Source organism: Oncorhynchus gorbuscha, linkage group LG01 (genome assembly GCF_021184085.1).
Source record: "Oncorhynchus gorbuscha isolate QuinsamMale2020 ecotype Even-year linkage group LG01, OgorEven_v1.0, whole genome shotgun sequence".
Lineage (NCBI taxonomy): Eukaryota > Metazoa > Chordata > Actinopteri > Salmoniformes > Salmonidae > Oncorhynchus > Oncorhynchus gorbuscha.
In genome coordinates, this window is record NC_060173.1 from 20,037,106 (window position 1) to 20,062,991 (window position 25,886).

A 25,886-nucleotide genomic window follows, 5' to 3' on the forward strand; every position below is an offset into this window, starting at 1 on the left:
GAAGACACTTTTCTGTTTCAAGATGGCAATGTCCCCGTGCACAAAGCGAGGTCCATACAGAAATGGTTTGTCGAGAGGAAGAACTTGACTGGCCTACACAGAGCATTGCCCTCAACCCAATCAAACAACTTTGGGATGAATTAGAACGCCGACTGCGAGCCAGGCTTAATCTCCCAACACCATTGCCCGAGTTCACTCTTGTGGCTGAATGGAAGCAATCCCCGGAGCAATGTTCCAACATCTAGTGGTTAACCTTTCCAGAAGAGTGAAGGCTGTTATAGGACCAGAGGGGGACCAACTCCATATTAATGCTCATGATTTTGGATCGAGATGTTCAACGAGCAGGTGTCTACATACTTTTGGTCATGTAGTGTATCTTTTCTTTCTATAACAGTTTTTCTCCCTTAAAAACATAACAATAATTTGATATGTCAATAAATACTCACCGACTCTAATAAACTCTCCTAGGTGTCATTCTTATGGACTACAGTAGCTCCTGCTGGAAAGAGCATCGTCGCTTCGCCCTGATGACCTTGAGAAACGTTGGACTGGGAAAGCAGTCCATGGAGGAGAGGATTATTGGTGTGATATCACACATCATTGCACCCTTGGAGAAAAGCATTGGTACGAAAGTGGAACATAGAAAAAAAAATGTTTCGTAAGAAAGTAACATATTAGCCTTTTAACTGATGTCCTTATACAGATTACCCCTTTTCTCAAAGAGAACTAACATATTTCTTATAAAAAAAGGGTAATATTGTTATTTTTCCTCAGAAAAATCCATGAAACAGATATGGGTGTTAGATCACTGATTGGTGAAATAGTAGTTCTGACTCTTCACTTGGGAGTTTCTCCACAGCTTTACGACACAGTGCCCATGCTGCAACACATTCCCTTGCCGTTCCAGAAGGACTTTAAAAATGTAGTTAGTTACAAACAGATGTCTTATCGCTCAGATGACTTATCACTCAGCATAAAGAAACCAGGATTCCTGGGGAGCCAAGATACTTAATTGACTGCTACCTGGATGAACTAGAAAAAGTGTCAGTTTTACTTATGGGAGTTTAAGTGCGACGAGAGGGATAGACCACATCATCTATTGTTATGATAAGTTAGTACCATGCCTTCAAAATCACTGTCACAGATGTACTTTCCCCAGCAGAGAGGAGATGATGGATCTTTTTCAGAGGCCCAACTCATCTTTTACCTCCTGAACTTTCACTTTGCTGGAACAGACACCACCTCCAAGACACTGCTCACTGTATTCCTCTACCTTATGAATTGAATGTTTACATTCAAATTGTGTCTTTCTACTTCTACAGTTGTTGTAGATTATTTTGCAAGAACAAAGGTGTCAGGCAATTTTGATAATCCCTTTTGATTTTAGCACTTTTTTTGTTGCCAACATCAATCAAATGTATTTATAGAGCCCTTCTTACATCAGCTGATGTCACAAAGTGTTGTACAGAAACCCATCCTAAAACCCCAAACAGCAAGCAATGCAGGTGTAGAAGCACAGCGGCTATGAAAAACTCCCTAGAAAAGCCAGAACCTAGGAAGAAACCTAGAGAGGAACTAGGCTATGAGGGGTGGCCAGTCCACTTCTGGCTGTGCCGGGTGGAGAATATAACAGAACATGGCCAAGATGTTCAAATGTTCATAGATGACCAGCAGGGTCAAATAATAATAATCACAGTGGTTGTCGAGGGTGCAACAGGTCAGCACCTCAGGGGTAAATGTCAGTTGGCTTTTCATAGCCAATCATTCAGAGTATCTCTACCACTCCTGCGGTCTCTAGAGCATTGAAAACAGCAGGTCTGCGATAGGTAGCACGTCTGGTGAACAGGTCAGGGTTCCATAGCCGCAGGCAGAACAGTTGAAAATGGAGAAGCAGCAGGGCCAGGTGGACTGGGGACAGCAAGGAGTCATCAGGTCAGGTAGTCATGAGGCATGGTCCTAGGGCTCAGGTCCGGGGGTATCGTCAGACGGGGCCACAGTGTCTCCCGACCCCTCCTGTCTCAGCCTCCAGTATTTATGCTGCAGTAGTTTGTATCGGGGGGCTAGGGTCAGTCTGTTATATCTGGAGTATTTCTCCTGTCTTATCAAATCAAATGTATTTATATAGCCTTTCGTACATGAGCTGATATCTCAAAGTGCTGTACAGAAACCCAGCCTAAAACCCCCAACAGCAAGCAATGCAGATGTAGAAGCACGGTGTCTAGGAAAAACTCCCTAGAAAGGCCAAAACCTAGGAAGAAACCTAGAGAGGAACCAGGCTATGAGGGGTGGCCACTCCTCTTCTGGCTGTGCCGGGTGGAGATTATAACAGAACATAAACTACTGCAGCATAAATACTGGAGGCTGAGACAGGAGGGGTCAGGAGACACCGTGGGCCCATCCGGTGATAGCCCCAGACAGGGCCAAACAGGAAGGATATAACCCCACAAACTTTGCCAAGTACACCCCCCCCTCCTTTGCTCTTCTCAAAGAGGTTTCAGCAGGAAATTGACACGGTTCTGGAGGGAAAGATACATGCCTCTTTGAGGACAGGCAGTGACCCATGAGGCTCAGCGCATTGCCAGTACTGTCCCTCTCAGTGTGTTTCATAGCACCACCAGAGACACTGAGGTGATGGGCTACAGTATCCCAAAGGTGAGAAGTGGAAATACATTTGAGATTATGTATTTTACATACATCTCAAATGTATCATCTCAAATGTATCTAAAATGTGTTCAAAAACTCTTACCCAATGTTCTTTCTTCTTCACCTTATCTGTTTCATCATCTCTCTCCATTTTTAACTTGTAGGGTACTATGATCATTCCAAACCTCACCTCTGTACTGTCTGAAAAGGGTCAGTGGAAGTTCCCCCATGAGTTCAACCCCTTAAACTTCCTGAACGGGCAGGGAGAGTTTGAGAAGCCTGAGGCCTTCATGCCGTTCTCTGCAGGTGAGGGATAGAACAACACAAGGTGCATCACTGATGTTGTTGACTGCATAGGAAGTAAAATAGGTAATGCAGTTTGTTTTTGTTGCAGGGCCACAAATGTATCTTGGAGAAGGACTCACTCGAGTCCTGGAGCACTTCCTCATCACGGTTACTCTACTGTGATGGTTCAAGTTGGTCTGGCCTGAGGACGCAGGGGAACCTGACTACACCCCTGTGTTTGGTGCAACCATGTCCCCAAAACCATACTGTCACGATCGCCTAAAGAATTAACGAACCAAGGCGCAGCGTGCATAGAGTTCCACATGTTTATTAAATGAAACTCACAAAAAACAGTAACGAACTGTGACGCAAATGTAGTGCTCACAGACACTACACAAAAAACAAGATCCCATAAACAGGTGGGAAAAGTCTGCCGAAACATGATCCCCAATCAGAGACAAAGATAGACAACTGCCTCTGATTGGGAACCATACCAGGCCATCATAGAAACGAAAAACTAGAATGCCCACCCTAATCAAACCCTGACAGAGAAAACTAGTTAAGGGGATATTCTAGACAGACTTTCAAGTTTTCATAACAACCGGTAATCGGCATTTTGGGACAGCGATTGTGGCCGATTACATTGCAATCCACGAGGAAACTGCATGGCAGGCTGACCACCTGTTACGCAAGTACAGCAAGGAGCCAAGGTAAGTTGCTAGCTAGCATTAAACTTATCTTATTAAAAAACAATCAATCTTCACATAATCACTAGTTAACTACACATGGTTGATGATATTACTAGGTTAACTAGCTTGTCCTGCGTTGCATATAATCAATGTGGTGGCTGTTAATTTATCACCGAACCATAGCCTACTTCAACTTTGCCAAACAGGTGATGATTTAACAAAAGCTCATTGCCGAAAAAAAGCACAATCTGCACAAATGTTCCTAACCATAAACATCAATGCCTTTCTTAAAATCTATACATGTGATAACATGCGTCTTGGTGAGAAGTGTAGGAGTCAGGCGCAGGAGAGCAGGGATGTCTGAGAAGCGTGTTTAATAATATAGTCCACCAATACGAAACGGCACAGACAAAAATCCCCCCAAAAATTACGCTCTCGAATAAACAGAAACTCGTGCAAACACACGGAGGAACAAACACAGTTCCGACACTTTACATACACGTGCGTAATAGCGAAAAAACAACAAACACAATCGAGCGCAATACACACAAGTCTAATCCTGCACGAATTACAGCAGGCAACAGGTGCCCTATATACCCACAGAAATCAAAGCAATTGAAAACCAGGTGTGAAAAGGAACACAGACAAAACAACCAGAAAAAGAAAAAGGGATTGGTAGCGACTAGTAGACCGGCGACGCCGAGCGCCGAGCGCCGCCCGAACAGGGAGGGGAGTTACCTTCGGTAGAAGTCGTGACAGTCCCGCAGCGCGACGACGCCGGCCTCGAGGACTACCCGGAGGACGAGGCGCAGGGCGATCCGGATGGAGGCGGTGAAACTCCCTTAGCATAGGTGGATCCAGTATGTCCTCCACCGGCACCCAGCATCTCTCCTCCGGACCGTACCCCTCCCAGTCCACGAGGTACTGAAGACCCCCCACCCGACGCCTCGAGTCCAGTATGGACGGAACTGCATACGACGGCGCCCCGCCGATGTCCAGGGGGGGCGGAGGGACCTCCAGCACCTCATCTTCTTGAAGCGGACCAGCCACCACCGGCCTGAGGAGAGACACATGAAACGAGGGGTTAATACGGTAATACGGGGGGAGCTGTAACCTATAACACACCTCGTTTATTCTCCTCAGGACTTTGAATGGCACCACAAACCGCGGACCCAGCTTCCGGCAGGGCAGGTGGAGGGGCAGGTTTCGGGTCGAGAGCCAGACCCGGTCCCCCGGTGTGTACACCGGGGCCTCGCTGCGGTGGCGGTCGGCACTGGCCTTCTGCCGCCCTTCGGCCCGTTTAAGGTACCCGTGGGCGGCCTCCCAGGTTTCCCTTGAGCGTTTCACCCAATCGTCCACCGCAGGAGCCTCGGTCTGGCTCTGATGCCATGGTACCAGGACCGGCTGATAGCCCAACACACATTGGAAGGGCGACAGGTTCGTAGAGGAGTGGGAGAGTGAGTTCTGGGCCATCTCCGCCCAGGGGATGTACTTCGCCCACTCCCCTGGCCGGTCCTGGCAATACGACCGCAGAAACCTACCCACATCCTGGTTCACTCTTTCCACCTGCCCAAAACTCTCGGGGTGAAACCCAGAGGTCAGGCTGACCGAGACCCCCAAACGTTCCATGAACGCCTTCCACACCCTGGACGTGAACTGGGGACCCCGATCAGAAACAATATCCTCAGGCACCCCGTAGTGCCGGAAGACGTGAGTAAACAGGGCCTCCGCCGTCTGTAGGGCCGTAGGGAGACCGGGCAAAGGGAGGAGACGATAGGACTTAGAAAACCGATCCACAACGACCAGGATCGTGGTGTTGCCCTGTGACGGTGGCAGATCGGTCAAGAAGTCAACCGACAGGTGTGACCAAGGCCGCTGTGGAACGGGAAGGGGATATAACTTCCCTCTGGGCAGGTGCCTAGGAGCCTTGCACTGAGCGCACACTGAGCAGGAGGACACATAAACCCTCACGTCCTTGGCTAAAGTGGGCCACCAGTACTTCCCACTAAGACATCGCACCGTCCTCCCGATCCCCGGGTGACCAGAGGAGGGGGATGTGTGAGCCCACCAAATTAACCTGTCTCTAACCTCCAGCGGAACATACACCCGTCCCGCTGGACACTGTGGTGGAGTGGGCTCAACACGCGTTGCTCGCTCAATGTCTGCGTCCACCTCCCACCTTACAGGTGCCACTAGACAAGAAGCCGGGAGGATGGGCGCAGGATCAATGGCCCGCTCCTCCGTATCATATAGTCGGGACAGTGCGTTTGCCTTAGTGTTCTGGGAGCCTGGTCTATAGGAGATGGTAAACCTAAATCGGGTGAAAAACATGGCCCACCTTGCCTGACGAGGGTTCAGTCTCCTCGCTGCCGAATGTACTCTAGATTACGGTGGTTAGTCTAGATGAGGAAAGGGTGTTGGGCCCCCTCAAGCCAATGTCTCCACACCTTCAGGGCTCTGACAACAGCTAGCAGCTCCCGATCCCCCACGTCATAGTTTCGCTCCGCCGGGCTGAGCTTCCGAGAAAAGAAAGCACAGGGGCGGAGCTTCGGTGGCACACCCGAGCGCTGGGAGAGCACGGCTCCAACCCCAGCCTCGGATGCGTCCACCTCCACTATAAATGCCAAAGAGGGGTCCGGATGCGCCAGCACGGGAGCCGAGGTAAAAAGATCCTTCAGGCGACCAAAAGCCCTGTCCGCCTCAGCCGACCATCCCAGACGCGTCGGCCCCCCCTTCAGCAGTGACGTAATGAGCGCAGCCACCTGCCCAAAACCCCGGATAAACCTCCGGTAGTAGTTGGCAAACCCTAAGAACCGCTACACCTCCTTTACCGTGGTTGGAGTCGGCCAATTACGCACGGCTGCAATGCGGTCATCCTCCATCACCAACCTCGATGTGGAAATGCGATATCCAAGGAAGGAGACGGCCTGTTGGAAGAACGAGCATTTCTCAGCCTTGACGTACAGGTCATGCTCCAACAGTTGCCCAAGTACCCTGCGCACCAGAGACACATGCGCGGCCCGTGTAGCGGAATAGTCCAGAATATCATTGATGTAAACCACCACACCCTGACCGTGCAGGTCCCTGAGAATCTCATCCACAAAAGATTGGAAGACTGCTGGAGCATTCTTCAACCCGTACGGCATGACGAGGTACTCATAATGGCCGGATGTGGTACTAAACGCCGTCTTCCACTCATCTCCCTTCCGGATACGCATCAAGTTATATGCACTCCTGAGATCCAGTTTTGTGAAAAACCGTGCTCCGTGAAATGACTCAATCGCCGTTGCAATGAGAGGTAGCGGGTAACTATACCCCACCGTGATGGAATTTAGACCTCTATAGTCAATGCACGGACGCAGACCACCCTCCTTCTTCTTCACAAAAAAGAAACTCGAGGAGGCAGGTGAGATGGAGGGCTGAATGAACCCCTGCCCCAGAGATTCTGATATGTATGTCTCCATAGCCACCGTCTCTTCCTGTGACAGGGGATACACATGACTCCTGGGAAGTGCAGCGCCTACCAGGAGATTTATCGCACAATCCCCTCGTCGATGAGGTGGTAATTGGGTCTCCTTCTTTTTACAGAAGGCGATAGCCAAATCGGCATATTCTGAGGGAATGTGCACTGTGGAGACTTGGTCTGGACTCTCCACCATTGTAGCACCGATGGAAACTCCTACACACCTGCCTGAGCACTCCTCCGACCACCCCTGTAGAGCCCTCTGTTGCCACGAAATCCTGGGGTTGTGACGGGCCAACCAGGGGATCCCCAACACCACCGGAAACGCAGGAGAATCAATGATGAAGAGACTAATTCTCTCCTCATGACCCTCCTGCGTAACCATACCCAGTGGAGCCGTGGCCTCCCTGACTAGCCCTGACCCTAATGGTCGGCTATCTAAGGCGTGCACTGGGAAGGGTTTGTCCAGCTGAACAAGGGGAATCCCTAACCTGTTCGCTAAACCGCGGTCAATAAAATTCCCCCGCCGCGCCTGAATCTACTAGCGCCTTATGCCGGGAAAGAGGGGAAAATTCAGGAAAAACAATCCATACATACATGTGACCAACAGGGGGCTCTGGGTGAGCCTGGTGCTGACTCACCTGAGGTGTCCGGGCAGTGCTCGGCCTGGCGTCTCGACTCCCGGGGGGACCCCCCCAGCACCGGTCAGCAGTGTGCCCTATGCGACCACAGCTGGCACAGGAAAGGCCCCTGAAGCACCTCCTAGCTCCATGGGTGTTGGAGTGGTGGTGCTGGGAGATGGAACTGACAGAGCCTGATCTGGACGTCCGCGGGTCGCCAGCAAGTTGTCCAACCGAATAGACATGTCAATCAATTGGTCCAAGGACAGGGTGGTGTCTCTACAGGCCAGCTCCCTACGGACGTCCTCACGCAAACTACACCTATAGTGATCGATCAAGGCCCTGTCGTTCCATCCCGCGCTAGCGGCCAAGATCCGGAACTCTGGAGCAAAGTCCTGAGCACTCCTCCTCTCCTGCCTCAGATGGAACAGGCCTCGATCCCTAGAGGAACCAACCCGGCACCGACCAGCATTGTGACCTCTGCGGCCACAGATGGTACACATGAAAGCCCCTCCTCCGGCCGCCCTAAGCGCAGCACTTCCCAGCTCCATAGGCACCGGAGAGGTGGTGCTGGGAGAGGGAATCGACAGAGCCCTCTCTGGACGTCTGCGGGTGACCAGGAGGTTATCCAACCAAATGGATAGGTCCACCAGCTGGTCGAAGTTGAGGGTGGTATCCTTGCAGGCCAACTCCCGACAGACATCCTCGCGCAGGCTGCAACTGTAGTGGTCGATAAGGGCCCTGTCATTCCATCCCGCTCTTGCGGCCAGGGTCCGAAATTCCAGGGCGAACTCCTGCCCGCTCCTCGCCCCCTGCCTCAGCTGGAAAAGACTTTCACCCGCCGCTCTACCCTTGGGCGGGTGGTCGAAGACTACTCCGTGAAGTCGTCCAATGCCGCATCTCCTTCTCCCCACACGGCGTTAGACCACTCCAGAGTTCTCCCTGAGAGGCATGAGACGAGGGCGGACACCCTCTCTCTTCCCGAGGGAGCCGGGTAAACGGTGCCCAGGTATAGGTCCAGCTGTAGCAGGAACCCCTGGCACTGTGCCGTCGTCCCATCATACTCCCCGGGAGGGGCGAGACGCATCCCACTGGGACCGGGTACAGGAAGGACGAGTAGTGGAAATCCATGTTGTGCTGGTGGAGGCGCTGGAGTGACTCCCTGTCTCTTCCAGAGGTCCATGGTCTGAACGACGCAGTCCATCGCGACGCCGAGATGTTGTAGCATCGCCGCATGTTCTCTGACGCACTACTCGACTCTTATAACCGGGGTACTTGCTCCTGCTGACGATGGCTAGAAGACCGGGTTGCCACCCATTCGATAAAATACGGAACAGTTCCTTATTTCACTGAAAGAATAAACATTTTGTTTTCAAAATGATAGTTTACAGATATGACCATATTAATGACCAAAGCCTTGTATTTCTGTGTTTATTATATTCTAATTAAGTCTATGATTTGATATTTGATAGAGCAGTCTGACTGAGTAGCAGGCTCGTAAGCATTCATTGAAACTTTACTGTGTTTGCCAGCAGCTCTTAGCAATACTTGAAGCACAGCACTGTGCATGACTTCAAGCCTATCAACTCCTGAGATTAGGCTGGCAATACTAAAGTGCCCATTAGAATATCCAATAGTCAAAGGTATATCAAATACAAATGGTATAGAGAGAAATAGTCGACGCATCATAATTACTATAATAACTACAACCTAAAAACTTCTTAACTGGTAATATTGTAGAACTGGGAATATTGAACCACCAGCCTTCATATGTTCTGAGCAAGGAACTTAAACATTATCTTTTTTACATGGCACATATTGCACTTTTACTTTCTTCTCCAACCCTGTGTTTTTGCATTATTTAAACCAAATTGAGCATGTTTCATTATTTATTTGAGACTAAATAGATATTATTTATATATTATTTTAAGTTAAAATAAAAGTGTTCATTCAGTATTGTTGTAATTGTCATTATTACAAATATATATATAAAAAACGTCCGATTAATCGGTAGTGGTTTTTTTGGGCCCTCCAATAATCGGCATTGGCACTAAAAAAAATCCTAATCGGTCAACCTCTGTAACAGCCTAGAGCAGCTAGATGCATTGAAGAGTGTGCTAGGCAGTATTGAATGTGTCACGTTCTGACACCTGGATTAATAAAACAATTCTCTCAACCTGTGCACTTATAGGCTAGGTTGTAGCAACCTTATGATGGGTATAGGGAAAATTACAGTATCATGTAGTAGCCTAAACCTATCGATGTTACATTGAGCTGGGTGAACGGAATATGAATGACAGTCATCCAATATGCTGTAATTGAAGTAAGGCCATTCTACAAAAAAAATAATCATCCTCCCTCATCTTAAACGTCACCGACCTCCGCTAACAACTCCCGGGAGTTTTGGTGGCGTATCCGAGCGCTGTGATAGCAAGGCACCCACCCCAGCCTCGGACGAGTCCACCTCCACTATGAATGCTAGAGAGGGGTCCGGGTGCACCAACACGGGTGCATTCGTGAACAGCGCCTTCAACCTATTGAAGGCTCTGTCCGCCTCTGCCGACCACCGCAAACACACCGCCCCCCCCTTCAGTGAGGTAATGGGGGCCGCTACCTGGCCAAAACCCCGGATAAACCTCCGGTAGTAATTGGCAAACCCCAAAAACCACTGCACCTCCTTCACCGTGGTAGGAGTCGGCCAATTACGCACGGCCTTAATGAGGTCACACTCCATCACCACCCTGATATGGAAATGCGATAACTCAGGAAGGAGACGGCTCATTTGGAGAACACACACTTCTCAGCCTTGACGTATAGGTCATGCTCCAGCAGTCTACCAAGCACCTTGGGTACCAGAGACACATGCGCGGCGCAGGTGGCGGAATAGATCAGAATATCATTGATATAGACAACCACGCCCTGCCCGTGCAGGTCCCTGAGAATCTCGTCTACCAAGGATTGAAAGACGGTTGGAGCATTCTTTAACCCATACGGCATGACAAGGTACTCATAGTGGCCTGATGTGGTACTAAACGCGGTTTTCCACTCGTCTCCATCCCGAATATGCACCAGACTATACACACTCCTGAGGTCCAGTTTTGTGAAAAACTGTGCTCCGTGAAATTATTCCACTGCCGTAGCGATGAGAGGTAGTGGGTAACTAAACCCCACTGTGATGGCATTTAGACCTCTATAATCAATGCACAGATGCATACCTCCCTCCTTTTTCTTCACAAAAAATAAACTCAAGGAGACGGGTGAGATGGAGGGCCAAATGTACCCCTGCCCCAGAGATTCCGTGACATATGTCTCAATAGCCAACGTCTCCTCCTGGGACAATGGGTACACGTGACTCTTGGGAAGCGCAGCGTTTACCTGGAGATTTATCGCACAATCCACCTGTCGATGATGTGGTAATTTAGTCGCTCTCTTCTTACTAAAAGCGAATGCCAAATCGGCATATTCAGGGGGGGATGCGCACCGTGGAACCCTGGTCTGGACTCCTCTGACCACCCCTGGAGAACCCTCTGTCTCCACGAAATCTTAGGATTATGACTAGCCAGCCAGGGAATCCCCAGCACCACTGGAAACGCAGGCAAATCGATAATGAAGAGACTAATCCGCTCCTTATGATTCCCCTGCGTCACCATGTCCAGTGGAACCGTGGCCTCCCTGACCAACCCTGACCAACCCTGACACTAATGACCGTCTTTCTAGGGAGTGCACGGGGAAGGGAGAATTAATCGGCACGAGCGGAACACCCAGTTTGATGGAGAGTCCACAATCCATAAAGTTCTAGAGCTGCACCTGAATCGACTAGCGCCTTATGCTGGGAAGAGGGGGGGAAAAAAATCAAGAAACAAAATCGAGTCAAACGTGACCAACATGGGGTTCTGGGTGAGTTTGGTGCCGACTCACCTGGGGTGACCGAGAAGCGTTCCGCCTGCCCTCTCAACTCCCAGATGGGCCCCCCCAGCACCGATCGGCCGTGTGTCCTCTCTGACCACAGCTGGTGCAGGGGGAGCCTCCTCATCCGGTACCCCTCGGCACGGCCCCCCCTAACTTCATAGGAATGGGAGCGGGAGCGCTGGGTGGTGGAACGAACAGGACCCTCTCAAAACGTCCGCGGGCAGCCAGCAAATTGTCCAGCCAGATAGACATGTTGATGAGTTCGTCAAGGGAGAGAGTGTTGTCCCAACACGCTAGCACCCTGCGGACGTACTCCCGGAGACTACACCGGTAGTGGTCTATCAGGGCCCTGTCGTTCCACCCAGCCCCAGCGGCCAAGGTCCGGAACTCCAACGTGTAATCCTGTGCTCTCCTCTTCTCCTGCCTAAGGTGGAACAGTCGCTCACCCGCCGCTCGGCCCTCTGGAGGGTGATCAAACAAGGCACGAAAGCGTAGTGCTCCTTCGCCGAGTCTGGGCCATTCCAGACCGCATTTGCCCACTCCAGAGCACGACCCATCAGGCAGGAGACGAGGAAACTCACTCTCTCTGCTCCCGAGGGAGTGGGCCTCACGGTCGCCAGGTACAGTTCCAGTTGGAGCAAGAACCCCTGACACCCCGCTGCCGCTCATAGTCCCTTGGGAGCGCAAGACGGAGAGCACCGGAGCCGGAGGGGGAGGGAGGAGAAGGGGGATCCAGAGCTGGAGGTACCGAAGGTGGAGAGAGGAGACCACTCCTCTCCCATCGGTCCATTCTCTCCATCATCTGGTCCATCGCCGATCCTATCTGATGGATGACGGTGGTATGGTGGAGGACACGTTCCTCCATCGATGGGAGGGGGTTGGCAGCTGCTCCTGCTGACTCCATTTTTTAAAGGTGCGGGATTCTGTAACGCCCGGGGTGAAGAAGTCAGGCGCAGGAAGCAGAGAGTTCAGGGTAGCGCTACTTTTTAATGCACCACAACGGTGAACAGACGCCAACCCAAACAAATGCCCCAAACATGGGGCACTTAAACAGTCCAGCAAAATCCAAACACACGGACAACCGTGACATACAGCAGTGTACACATGTACACTGAAAATAATCCTGCACAACCAGCAGGCGGGCCGGCTGGTAAATAAAGCCCAACCAATTAACCTAAACTAAACACAGGTGCAACCAATAAACAGAAAAGGGGGAAAAGGGATCAGTGGCAGCTAGTAGGCCGGTGACAACGACCGCCGAGTGCCACCCGAACAGGAAGGGGAGCCACCTTCGGTAGGAGTCATGACACACATTCCATCCACACAGTTCATGGTCAGTTAATAATAGGACAACATAACTTCCAATAAGCCTGATAGGCTTTTATCAGACCTCTAAATATTGACATAATGATGACATTGTTGAAAGTACAGTTGAAGTCGGAAGTTTACATACACATAAGTTGTATTATTATATTATATTTATTATATTGGAGTCATTAAAACTTGTTTTTCAACCACTCCACAAATGTCTTGTTTTGGCAAGTCGGTTAGGACATCTACTTTCTGCATGACACAAGTAATTTTTCCAACAATTGTTTACAGACAGATTATTTCACTAATAATTCACTGTATCACAATTCCAGTGGGTCAGAAGTTTACATACACTAAGTTGACTGTGCCTTTAAACAGCTTGGAAAATTACAGAAAATAATGTCATGGCTTTAGAAGCATCTGATGGGCTAATTGACATCATTTGAGTCAATTGGAGGTGTACCTGTAGATGTATTTCAAGGCGTACCTTCAAACTTTGCTTGACATTATGGGAAAATCAAAAGAAATAAGCCAGACCTCAGAAAAAAATTGTAGGTATTGTAGGTAAATTGTAGGCCTGAAGGTAACACGTTCATCTGTACAAACAATAGTACACAAGTATAAACACCATGGAACCACGCAGCCGTCATACCGCGCAGGAAGGAGACTCGTTCGGTCTCCTAAAGATGAACGTACTTTGGTGCGAAAAGTGCAAATCAATCCCAGAACAACAGCAAAGGACCTTGTTAAGATGCTGGAGGAAACAGGTACAAAAGTATCTATATCCACAGTAAAACGAGTCCTATATCGACATAACCTGAAAGGCCGCTCAGCAAGGAAGAAGCCACTGCTCCAAAACCGCCCCATAAAAAAACAGACTACGGTTTGCAACTGCACATGGGGACAAAGGTCATACTTTTTGGAGAAAGTCTTGTGGTCTGATGATACAAAAATAGAACTGTTTGGCCATAATGATCATCGTTATGTTTGGAGGAAAAACAGGGAGGCTTGCAAGCCAAAGAACACCATCCCAACCATGAAGCACGGGGGTGGCAGCATCATGTTGTGGGGATGCTTTGCTGCAGGAGGGCCTGGTGCACTTCACAAAATCAATGGCATCATGAGGTAGGAAAATTATGTGGATATATTGAAGCAACATCTCAAGACATCAGTCAGGAAGTTAAAGCTTGGTCGCAAATGGGTCTTCCAAATGGACAATGACCCCAAGCATACTTCCAAAGTTGTTGCAAAATGGCTTAATGACAACAAAGTCAAGGTATCACAAAGCCCTGACCTCAATCCTGTAGACAATTTGTGGGCAGAACTGAAAAAGTGTGTGCAAGCAAGGAGGCCTACAAACCTGACTCCAGCAGTTACACCAGCTCTGTCAGGAGGAATGGACCAAAATTCACCCAACTTATTGTGGGAAGCTTGTGGAAGGCTGCCCGAAACGTTTGACCCAAGTTAAACAATTTAAAGGCAATGCTACCAAATACTGATCGAGTGTATGTAAACGTCTGACCCACTGGGGATGTGATGAAAGAAATCAAACCTGAAATATATCTTTCTCTCTACTATTATTCTGACATTTCACATTCTTAAAATAAAGTGGTGATCCTAACTGACAGGGAATTTTAACTAGGATTAAACGTCAGCAATTGTGAAACTGAGTTGAAATGTATTTGGCTAAGGTGTATGTAAACTTCCGACTTCAACTGTAAGTAAAACATGACATGATTTCAATATCCAGACATTGTTCTTCTGTACAGGGCAATAGGTGTTGAAGCCCTAATAGAGATGGAAATGTGGAAATGGCCAGGGTTGCATGCCAAGGACCAAGTTATACCTCTAATTCATAACTGGCTCAAAATGGCTGTTATTTAATCAAGATCATTGTGAGATGATAAGACATAAAGTGGTCATACATGCTTATGACAAGTCTTAAAGTGCATATACCTAATAAAGCCTTTACCAAAAGGTTTTATTAGTACATACATTTATAGTTAGAGAATAACAAGAATGATACAAACTTATATTGTCGCATATAACTTCAATTCAGCAGCCTGTTTTGTTTTCTTATTTTTGTTCACAAATGTTTATCATACCGAGAAGCATAGGCCTACCACCCGCAATGGCAATGACTTAAGTACACAATAGCCAGTGTGTAAACAGTTGTACACCCGTGTGTGAATGTCCTGTGTGTGTATGAAGAGCAATGTGCAGCGTGGAACAGAACAACAGATCATCATCTTTAATTACTTGTTACTTTTATCTATTATTCTTATCCATATTTTTTGAAACTGCACTGCCGGTTAGGGGCTTGTAATTAAGCATTTTACTGTAAGGTCTACTACACCTGTTGTATTCGGTGCATGTGACTAATAAAATTTGACTTGATTTGGCTCGTTCGTTCTGCTGTGCATAGGCATCTGCCTCTTCTTCATCCTGAAGATTAATAGACCCAAAAGCTTTTCTCCTGGTCCACAACCCATTCCAATATTTGGGAATCTGCTGCATCTGAGTTTGGGGAATCCTTTGATAGCTCTTGAGATGGTACAATTTTTATGCTTCAAATAGCATCAAGAATCAATGGCGTCAGTGTTCAAATCAGTTACATTATTTGTTCCAAACATTGTCATTACTTCACCAAGGGTGTGGACTTTGCAGGACGACCCCAATACCTTATGGTCAACCATGCCTTACAAGGAAGAAATAGCATCAAAAATTATACTATTGTTGGAATCAAGAAAACACATTTCAGTAATTTAGCAATTATGAATCTTTGATTTTCTGTGAAGACCACCTGAAACTATGATTCTAGTTCATTTTATTTGATTTAAAAATCATGAAAATACAGTACCAGTCAAAAGTTTGAACACACCTACTCATTCAAGGGTAACAAAAAAGTGTTAAACAAATCAAAATATATTTTAGATTTGAGATTCTTCAAAGTAGCCACCCTTTGCCTTGATGACAGCTTTGCACTTTCTTCTTCTCTTATTTTAGGGCACTCTTATCATTACAAACCTCACGTCTGTGCTGTACAAAGAGGGACAGTGGAAGTTCCCCCATGAGTTCAACTCCTTAAACTTCCTGAACGAGCAGGGAGAGTTTGAGAAGCCTGAGGCCTTCATGCCGTTCTCTGCAGGTGAGGGATAGAACAACACAAGGTGCATCACTGATGTTGTTGACTGCATAGGAAGTAAAGAGGTAATGCAGTTTGTTGTTGGAGGGCCACGAATGTGTCTTGGAGAAGGACTCACTCGCATGGAGCTCTTCCTCATCACGGTTACTCTACTGTGATGGTTCAAGTTGGTCTGGACTGAGGACGCAGGGGTACCTGACTATACCCCTGTGTTTGGTATTACTCTGTCCCCCAAACCCTACAGACTTGATGTAAGGAACTAGTTAGGAGCAGTGGCATGTATTCATGGATGCCAAGGGAAGCCAGGCTTCCTCAAATATTTGACCAATATAAAAATGATAAAATAATGTACACTGCTCAAAAAAATAAAGAGAACACTAAAATAACACATCCTTGATCTGAATGAATGAAATATTCTTATTAAATACTTTTTTCTTTACATAGTTGAATGTGCTGACAACAAAATCACACAAAATTGATCAATGGAAATCAAATTTATCAACCCATGGAGGTCTGGATTTGGAGTCACACTCAAAATTAAAGTGGAAAACCACACTACAGGCTGATCTAACTTTGATATAATGTCCTTAAAACAGGTCAAAATGAGGCTCAGTAGTGTGTGTGGCCTCCACGTGCCTGTATGACATCCCTACAATGCCTGGGCATGCTCCTGATGTGGTGGCGGATGGTCTCCTGAGGGATCTCCTCCCAGACCTGGACTAAAGCATCAGCCAACTCCTGGACAGTTTGTGATGCAACGTGGCGTTGGTGGATGGAGCAAGACATGATGTCCCAGATGTGCTGAATTGGATTCAGGTCTGGCGAACGGGCGGGCCAGTCCATAGCATCAATGCCTTCCTCTTGCAGGAACTGCTGACACAATCCAGCCACATGAGGTCTAGCATTGTCTTGCATGATGAGGAACCCAGGGCCAAGCGCACCAGCATATGGTCTCACGAGGGGTCTGAGGATCTCATCTCGGTACCTAATGGCAGTCAGGCTACCTCTGGCGAGCACATGGAGGGCTGTGCGGCCCCCCAAAATAAATGCCACCCCACACCATGACTGACCCACCGCCAAACCGGTCTTGCTGGAGGATGTTGCAGGCAGCAGAACGTTCTCCGTGGCGTCTCCAGACTCTGTCACGTCTGTCACATGTGCTCAGTGTGAACCTGCTTTCATCTGTAAAGAGCACAGGGCGCCAGTGGCGAATATGCCAATCTTGGTGTTCTCTGGCAAATGCCAAACGTCCTGCACGGTGTTGGGCTGTAAGCACAACCCCAACCTGTGGTTGTCGGGCCCTCATACCACCCTCATGGAGTCTGTTTCTGACCAGAGCAGACACATGCACATTTGTGGCCTGCTGGAGGTCATTTTGCAGGGCTCTGGCAGTGCTCCTCCTTGCACCAAGGTGGAGGTAGCAGTCCTGCTGCTGGGTTGTTGCCCTCCTACGGCCTCCTCCACGTCTCCTGATGTACTGGCCTGTCTCCTGGTAGCGCCTCCATGCTCTGGACACTACGCTGACAGACACAGCAAACCTTCTTGCCACAGCTCGCATTGATGTGCCATCCTGGATGAGCTGCACTACCTGAGCCACTTGTGTGGGTTGTAGACTCCGTCTCATGCTATCACTAGAGTGAAAGCACCGCCAGCATTCAAAAGTGACCAAAACATCAGCCAGGAAGCATAGGAACTGAGAAGTGGTCTGTGGTCACCACCTGCAGAACCACTACTTAATTGGGGGTGTCTTGCTAATTGCCTATAATTTCCACCTGTTGTCTATTCCATTTGCACAACATCATGTGAAATTTATTGTCAATCAGTGTTGCTTCCTAAGTGGACAGTTTGATTTCACATTTTTTTGAGCAGTGTATTTCAATAATAAACACAGCCAGAATTATTTAAAAAATTAAGGGGGAAATTAAAATGTAATCACAATGACCAACCATACCGAAAGAAACTTTTAAAAATGAAATAAATATTTTATTATGTTTTGACATGACCATGTAGTACTGCGACATGACGTCAAAGATGCGACACACGTGGTTTGCGGAAATGAACACATACCAATAGCGTAAGCTTTCTGGAATCTACTTTGTATTAAATTATTCGTGAATTACACTAATATTTGAGTTGTACAACAGCACAATTTATTGCACAGCATGGCAACCGATGCTAAAAGACTCAAGGTAGAGATATGGTTTATTTTGCTAAGCTACATACTTGTATGTTGGAAAACGCGTTGTTGTTAGTGATGCGACTAGCTAGCTAGCTCATGGGTTCACGATTTCAAGTTATTTCTTTTTTATTTATTTTACCTTTATTTAACCAGGCAACGTTCTTATTTTCAATGACGGCCTGGGAACAGTGGGTTAACTGCCTGTTCAGGGGCAGAACGACAGATTGTGTACCTTGTCAGCTCGGGGGTTTGAACTCGCAACCTTCAGGTTACTAGTCCAACGCTCTAACCACTAGGCTACGCTAGCTTGAAAGTTACCAACCCGTAGGAATAACTAGCAAACCATGTGAATAAGAATCTTTGATAGTGGTGTTTTTTTTTTTTTTTGCACGTGTCAATATGTTTAATCTTACCAGTCTGCATCATTGATTATTTGGTCATGGGAGTCTGATGGTGTGATGATCCTTGTTTCCTGTGTAGACAGAGGGCAGCGACCCTCTCCAGAGCTTCCTACAGTGGTGTGAAGGAGTGGGGCTGAAACTCAACAACAAGGTAATCACAACAATCAGAAAGCGTACAAAGACATTGTCTGCAATTTGTAAAATGCCATGTATTTCACATACCTACAGGAGTATTGGGGGTGGAACTCACCAGACTATTGCTATGGGTTCTGTGTTAATGGTCATTCAGTTGTATTCATTCTCCAAGGTGTACATCAGCAATGAGGGCACAGTGGCAGAGTATGGCATGCTGGCTAAGGAGGACATAGATGAAGGAGAGTTGCTCTTTACTATACCCAGAATGGCTCTTCTGCACCAAGGCACCACCAAGGTCCTGGCTGTGCTGGAGGAGGGTGAGACCACACACACACACACACACACACACACACACACACACACACACACACACACACACACACACACACACACACACACACACACACACACACACACACACACACACACACACACACACACCTCTTGTTGGAGGCCCCCAAAGAAAACATCTGTTCCTCCCTAGGTAAAGCATCTCTGGAGAACACGTCTGGATGGGTGCCCCTCCTCCTGGCACTGATGTATGAGTACACATCTTCCCAGTCCCACTGGAGGCCTTACCTATCCCTCTGGTCTGACTTCACAGCTCTGGATCACCCCATGTTCTGGTAAGTGCAAACGCATACCGTATGTTCTAATATTCTTGAGTTGAGTAAACTGTTGCATTTGAGTATTCTGAGTTGTATTTTGTGGATGTGATTTGTAGGTCAAAGGATGAGCGGGACAGACTCCTGAAGGGGACAGGGATCCCAGAGGCGGTGGATACTGACCTCACCAACATCCAGAAAGAGTACAAAGACATCGTCCTACCTTTCATTACGTTACACCCTGACCTGTGGGACCCAGAGAGACATACACTGGACCTCTACAGAAGCCTGGTGGCTTTTGTCATGGCTTACAGGTGAGGTTGTATGGCTCAGGCACCAAGGAAAGCATGAGGAGGAGTGGGGTGACAGGCTTTCTACTAAGCTGCTTGTACATTTGGAACATATTGCAGAGGTCTTCACGGGTTCAAAAAGTTAGACCTGTTCCGAACTGGGTCCATGGCTTTCCCACCTGACCAGATGTGCATACATTAAAACATTTTAAAACCAAGACCTGTTCCGAATGGACCTGAGAACAATCAGACCAGTTCCCAAAACGGCCTGTGGAAAAACAGATCCAAACAGACCGTGCCATTTCGGATCCGAGAGAAGAAAGAGCGAGAAAGAAACCTCTGACCGGCCGCTACCAGTGCCATCAATAAATGAGCGATATTGGCCAAATGATACACAGTTGTGTCCTTAAAAACTGCCTATAACCCAATAAAAAAAATATATACAAAAATCATCGATGTGTAGCATATTCAAAATGTTATATCCTATTGTTTGTCCACCTCAATGTTCAGCTGTCAGAGATTTGAGTGCTAAACACATCAAGCATTGTATTTATATAGGCCTAAGCCTAAGCGCCACTGTATGATATTAATATTTAAAATATAAAGCAAGAGAAACCTAGCTCTAGAGACCAAGAGAAAGATCGAGGAGTGCCAGCGCCATGTTCCCAACATCGACATGCATTTCTTTATGCTTGTCAGATAGTTAACTACCGCTATAGAGATATAGTCGTAAAGAAGGGGGCAAATTTGTTCATTTTCAATCAGAATATTTTTTTTTACAAAGGTAAGCATAATATTGTTCGATTTAAAGGAGTAACCGGTGGGCCTAAAACAGTCTTCTGCACCTCAAGTTCAGGAGTCAGTTGAAACGCTGATGTGCACTGCCTTCATAGCTAAGCCTAATAATAGCCATAACACACTAAACCTTCAAATGTTTCGTATCTTTATTAGGGTAATATCAAAAGTAGGCCTGAGTCATGTTATTGGGAAAATATGAACAGGTTATTATATTGCATATTGCATTCTATCTCAACAGAATTAAACAAAACACGTGTCGCATATCCTATTTAAAGAACTGGTTTAAACCTAAACAAAAGTTTTGTACAGGCCTAGCTTGCTGAAATTACCAACAAAGCAGGTGCCTACCGCAGACCTACCCAACAAATTACAGCAATAGGCTAATGCTATTTATTTTACAACAGGTCTATTTTTTTTTTAACCAATCTTCAACTAAATAATTAGAACAAAATTAAGACAGTTCGAACACAATTTTTAAAATGTATCAACAAAATGAAACAATACTTTTTGCATATATAAAGAACTGGCTTAGATGTTTTAAATATGCCTACAATAATAATAATGATGATAAAACAAATGATAATAAATACAAGTTAGAAAATTGTTGGACCCGTGAAGACCGCTACTGCAAAGCAATCGGTTACACTTCAAAGGTGCATAATTGAACAGTTACAGAAGTTGATAGTACTTCTATGTTATAAGTCAATATCTTTGTATTTACAATTTAAGCCCATATTTGTATTATTCATTTCACACAAATCACTGATAAAGCTGAAGTGTAACTAGATAACCAAGCTAAGGAACAGCAAATTAAAATGTTGCTGATGTGTTTTGGGGGAACCAGGTTTGTTTCTGGCAGCATACGTTCAACCCAGATTCTCTACAATATTGCTTCAAAAGCCACTCCTGTGATTGGGTGATGATTTCCACACAACACACCCCTCTTGTGTGATTGGATGATTTACACACACCACATACCAGGTCACCTAACATAGCAGGTGTGAAAGAAACACACAACTAGTTCCCCTACATACTGTTCTTGATGAGAAGAAAAAAACTGTCAAGGGGTTCTCTTCTGCACTGTTCAACCAATTCAGTAAATGTGGAGGAGTTAAGATGGAGTGGAGTGTTACAATCCAAAAGTGGAAGTCGCGTGACTCATCACAGGCTCTTTTCCCATTTCCCCTGAAAACCGGAACATCCGGTTGTTGGGGACTCGGCAGAGGCTACACCCCAGGTGAGACCAGTGTCTTACTATACAGTACTATAAGGAAAAACTTCATGGCTGTTTAAACAACATTCACCCTGTCCCTCATTACTTGTGTCCAGCTTCATGGTCCATCAAGCTTTGGAGGTGATTTACCTGTCAAGGATTTGTCTTCAGTATGTTGTCCATTTTGATGGAACGGCTGGAGTGTTTGATGCTTTTGTAGTGCTACTGATACTCTTCAAGTGCTGATCAGTTTGCTGTTTGGCTCTGAATACAATCCCATAATCCACTCTATTTCTCATTTCCTCTGCAGTTTCCAGGAGCCCCTGGATGAGGAGGATGAGGATGAGAAGAACCCCAATCCTCCCATGATGGTGCCCATTGCAGACATGTTGAACCATGTGTCAAATCACAACGCCAATCTGGAATACACACCCGTGAGTAAAACCCCCCTACAGTTGACATTCTGTTCACTAATCCTATATAGTGGGTGTATAGCAAGAATATAATATGTCCTTTTTCTCTCTGCATTCACAGGAGTGTTTGAAGATGGTATCAGTGCGAAGTATCCGGAAAGGAGAGGAAGTGTTCAACACATATGGTCAGATGGCCAACTGGCAGCTCCTACACATGTATGGCTTTGCCGAGCCATATCAAAGTAATAGCAACGACACGGCAGACATACCCATGTCCAATGTATACAAAGCAGCTGTGCAAGGTGATTACTGATCCGACAACTAATACACAAACTGAATCAACCCAAATGAGACCAGATTTCTAAATTGTCCTTATGGTTTTGACAAATTCACGTCTGTTCCATCCTCTTCCACATCTCAGTGACTCGGTCTGAAGCCGAACAGCGCCTCCTTGTGGAGAAGTGGAGTCTTTTGTGTGAGATGGAGATGGTTGGAGACAAGGGAGTGTTTATCTTCGGAAAGTCAGGGTCCCTCACTGACACAGAGATGTACACAACGCTCAAGGTAACCATATTAAGAGCTCATAATTGAATATTTAAGCAACGAGGGGGTGGGGTATTTGGCAAATACACCACGGCTGTTCTTAGTCGTGGTATATTGGCCAGATCACAAACCCCAAGGTGCCTTAATTGCTGTAAAAGTGGTATGTGGTCCGATATACCACGGCTTTCAGCATTCAGGGCTCGAACCACCCAGTTCATAATCAAGACTATCCAGTATACTACTGGGGCGGCAGGGTAGACTAGTGGTTAGAGAGAACCCCTGAGCTGACAAGGTACAAATCTGCCCCTGAACAGGCAGTTAACCCACTGTTACTAGGCCATCATTGAAAATAAGATTTTTTTTCTTAACTGACTTGCCTGGTAAAATAAAAAAAATACATTGTTTGCCTCTCCCTAGATCCTGTGCATGTCAGTAGAGGAGTTTGAGGACTTCAGAGAGAACGAAGGCTGGGAGGAGGCAGATGATGACGAGGAGAAAATGTTGCAGGCACTCTCCAACGAGGGCCTGCCTAGTCTGACCCCTCTCTGGAGGCATCTGGTGCACGCTGCAGTCCGCTTCACATTGGACTCTTATGGGGAGGACATGCTGAAAGACAAGGTGCTGCTGGAAGATGAAGATGGCTATGCAAAACTGAGCAGCCGGCAGAGGAGAGCACTCCAGGTCCGCTACGGACAGAAGACTATCCTGCATCAGCTTCTGGAGCTCACCAAACCATAAGTTGCCACAAAAAGCACACCGATTTATGATCTCCACTCAAAACAAGCCTAAAGGGTTAGAGCCAGTGGCCAGCTTTAGGCCTATTGTAACTGAACATATTTGGAAAACTGATTTAACTGTATATCCTTGTGAATTTGTATGTGACTGATGAGCAATGGCTTCTTTGAGACTGTTGGAAGTACTGCGCCATACAAGGTCCTTCATGAGTCACTATAAGTTACCCAAACCGGTGGCTGCAGCTTTCGAGTGAACTGCTTGATCGTAATGTACACTGCTATCATGTTTTGCATAATAAAACAAACAGCAGTCTCCATTTGTTATCACTGAGGGAAACAAATGCAGTTGAATTGTTTAATGAGTTAACTACAGTATGCATACAGGAAATAAGTAGCAAGAACTAAAGGACTACAAAATACACACGGACCAATACATTTACAAAACATTCAAAATCCTTACAAAATGGGCTGTATTGGTCCACAATTTGGATCTTTGTACAAATTAAGGTTCAATTAGTCATTTCAAATTTTCCAAGTGCCAGGGAGAACCTAACACACTTTAAAATGGAAAGACCATTGACCCCCACCACACCCCAAGCAGATAAAGGAGTGAACCCAGGAGAATCTAGTGCACTGCCTTTCTTCCCACTCAAATCAAATTAGGCTGCTTTTTATTAAATCCACTATCCATTAAGCCTCAACGCAAATAAATCAGTCAAGAAATATGCAAAACGAACAATGTAGGAGACAAAACAGGGCTTTGGTAGTGAGTGAATGTGTGTCTGTACACGTATCATCTTTACATGTTAGATAATTTGTTGGACACTCCTTTCAGACATGGAGCTCTCTCCCTTTTAATATTTACATCAAAATTATATTAAACAGCATTCAACTTCTCCATATCCAGGCCCCCTCCCCCCAAAAAACTCAGATCTATGAGCAGCAGTCCTTAAACTTCAAATCAGCGTTTCCAGTTCATCCAGTGCTAACAGTAATGTAGGGGAAGGGGGGGGGGGCATCTGTGGGGTAGGTCCAGGGATTGAGGGTTTGGCCCTAGCATCTCCTGCTGACTAACTGGCACCAGTGCCCTCCATCACCTGCTGAGCCTGCTTTTGCCCCATGCAGCACTGAGCCACTGACTGGAACAACCTGAGAGAGAGAAGACAGCGGAGGGCTTTTAATCCAAGTCCTTCCATTGCAGCTTATCTTAGAATGATATTTCTTTGTTGTTGAATAAAGCAGAGCATGAACACAACATGCTGCTAACTGGTTATCCTCCAGCATCTACTCTGCAGGTGAAGTCATCTCAGCTGAGTGAGAAGCCAACTCTGGTAGAGAGTGAATGAGCACATACTTTTCGATCTCCGGGGCACAGTGCACAAAGTCGTGGCTCCAGAACTTGAAGGCAGGGTTCTTGATGAGCTCGATGAACGTGATGAGCAGTCCCCAGGGGTGAGGCCTGTTAACAATCAGCCTCTCCAGAAGAACCCTGCAGACAGGAGCAAAAGCTACTTAAAATACACTTGGAAAGGAAACAGATCCATGAAATGCAGGTAGTTCTGCAATGCCTGGTTTTCAGATGCAATAACTTTTTGTAGAGAACAACATTTACCTGGTGATCTGCTCCTGGATTGCCTCCGTGTTGGCCTCAGCAAACAGGTAGAGCATGGTGCAGCTGAAGTAATGGGTGTGGCTGTTTGGGTAGCGCAGCTGATTAGCAATCGCATTCAGGAAGAGATAGCGCCCTGGGAACAAAGGAATGAGAGAATACCACTGTATACAAAAAACAAAACAAAAAGTTTGCTTTTGTGTGTGTGTGTGTGTGTGTGTGTGTGTGTGTGTGTGTGTGTGTCTTACCCTCAGTGTCCAGGTCCACAGCCAGGTTCTGGAAGATGTCCATGTGGGCTGAGTGAGTGATGGTGCTCATGGAGGGAGTGCTGCCCTTGTTGTGGATGTGTGCGATGGCCTGGGTCCCCACATACAGCACCAGTGCATTGATCAGCTGGATGTTGTAACGATTGCCTGGCTCATTTGACACCTAGAAGAGGGTTGTTGGGTAAAAAGGGAGAACAAAAATGTAAAACCAACACTACGCAATGGAAGGAGACTAGTTTTGTTTCCAGATTGCATTGCTTAGATCTACAGACACGCAATGAAACCCCCATGTATGATGATACTTCAGAAACAACGCATGACAAAAATCCACATTTGAACATTCGCTCAGAGTCAAAACTTAACCTGGTCTAAAGATGTGTCGTTGTGCTGCAAATACTTCCAGGGACCCAGAGTGGCGCCCCCTACCTGCAGATTGCTGCGGAGCTCAGAGAGGAAGGTGACAGGGGAGCGCGTCTTGAGGTACGAGTCCAGATCCTTCTTGAACTGAGAGGGCATCACTCCGGTGAAGTTAGTGAGGATGCGTGGAGCAATATTGATCTCGCTGAGCATGTCAACCTAGTAAAGAAAAAGTAAAACAAAAAAAATATTGACTAAACCTTAAAAGTTACAGAAGA

At 46.8% G+C, this 25,886-nt stretch overlaps 2 protein-coding genes and 1 pseudogene across 24 annotated transcripts in view; 2 read left to right on the forward strand and 1 right to left on the reverse strand.

Moving 5' to 3' along the window:
- The first annotated feature begins 479 nt into the window (after positions 1–479).
- LOC124040315 lies at positions 480–16,328 on the forward strand (annotated as a pseudogene).
- A 1,744-nt stretch (positions 16,329–18,072) lies between these two features.
- LOC124034425 (N-lysine methyltransferase setd6) lies at positions 18,073–23,689 on the forward strand. Of its 2 annotated transcripts, none has more exons than XM_046347641.1 (9): positions 18,073–18,139; positions 18,725–18,796; positions 18,953–19,097; positions 19,265–19,406; positions 19,505–19,699; positions 21,997–22,120; positions 22,221–22,401; positions 22,521–22,663; positions 23,060–23,689. In XM_046347641.1, exons 3-9 carry the CDS (start codon positions 18,992–18,994, stop codon positions 23,378–23,380), a joined length of 1,212 nt encoding a protein of 403 aa, XP_046203597.1. In that variant the 5' UTR covers positions 18,073–18,139; positions 18,725–18,796; positions 18,953–18,991; the 3' UTR covers positions 23,381–23,689. The 2 variants fall into 2 exon arrangements, with proteins under 2 accessions (XP_046203597.1, XP_046203589.1); XM_046347633.1 differs by having other exon boundaries at positions 18,077–18,254.
- A 28-nt stretch (positions 23,690–23,717) lies between these two features.
- Positions 23,718–25,886, reverse strand: part of LOC124034344 (CCR4-NOT transcription complex subunit 1) — a 44,919-nt gene continuing 42,750 nt past the window's right edge. For 16 of the 22 annotated variants that reach the window (XM_046347475.1, XM_046347432.1, XM_046347439.1 and 13 more), the window contains exons 44-48: positions 25,615–25,827; positions 25,234–25,414; positions 24,989–25,121; positions 24,731–24,865; positions 23,718–24,525 (exon numbers count right to left, since the gene is read on the reverse strand). In XM_046347475.1, coding sequence (XP_046203431.1) covers positions 24,447–24,525; positions 24,731–24,865; positions 24,989–25,121; positions 25,234–25,414; positions 25,615–25,827 — 741 coding nt within the window. In that variant the 3' untranslated portion in view covers positions 23,718–24,446. The remainder of the gene's footprint in view (positions 24,526–24,730; positions 24,866–24,988; positions 25,122–25,233; positions 25,415–25,614; positions 25,828–25,886) is intronic. The other 6 variants (XM_046347619.1, XM_046347610.1, XM_046347601.1 and 3 more) reach the window with 1 other exon arrangement.

Coding starts and splice junctions, on each gene's coding strand:
- LOC124034425 (XM_046347633.1), top strand. CDS start 18,228: ATGGCAACCGATGCTAAAAGACTCAAG. Junction 19,098..19,264: donor CCTGGCTGTGCTGGAGGAGG/GTGAGACCACAC, acceptor GTTCCTCCCTAG/GTAAAGCATCTCTGGAGAAC. Junction 22,402..22,520: donor ATACAAAGCAGCTGTGCAAG/GTGATTACTGAT, acceptor TCCACATCTCAG/TGACTCGGTCTGAAGCCGAA.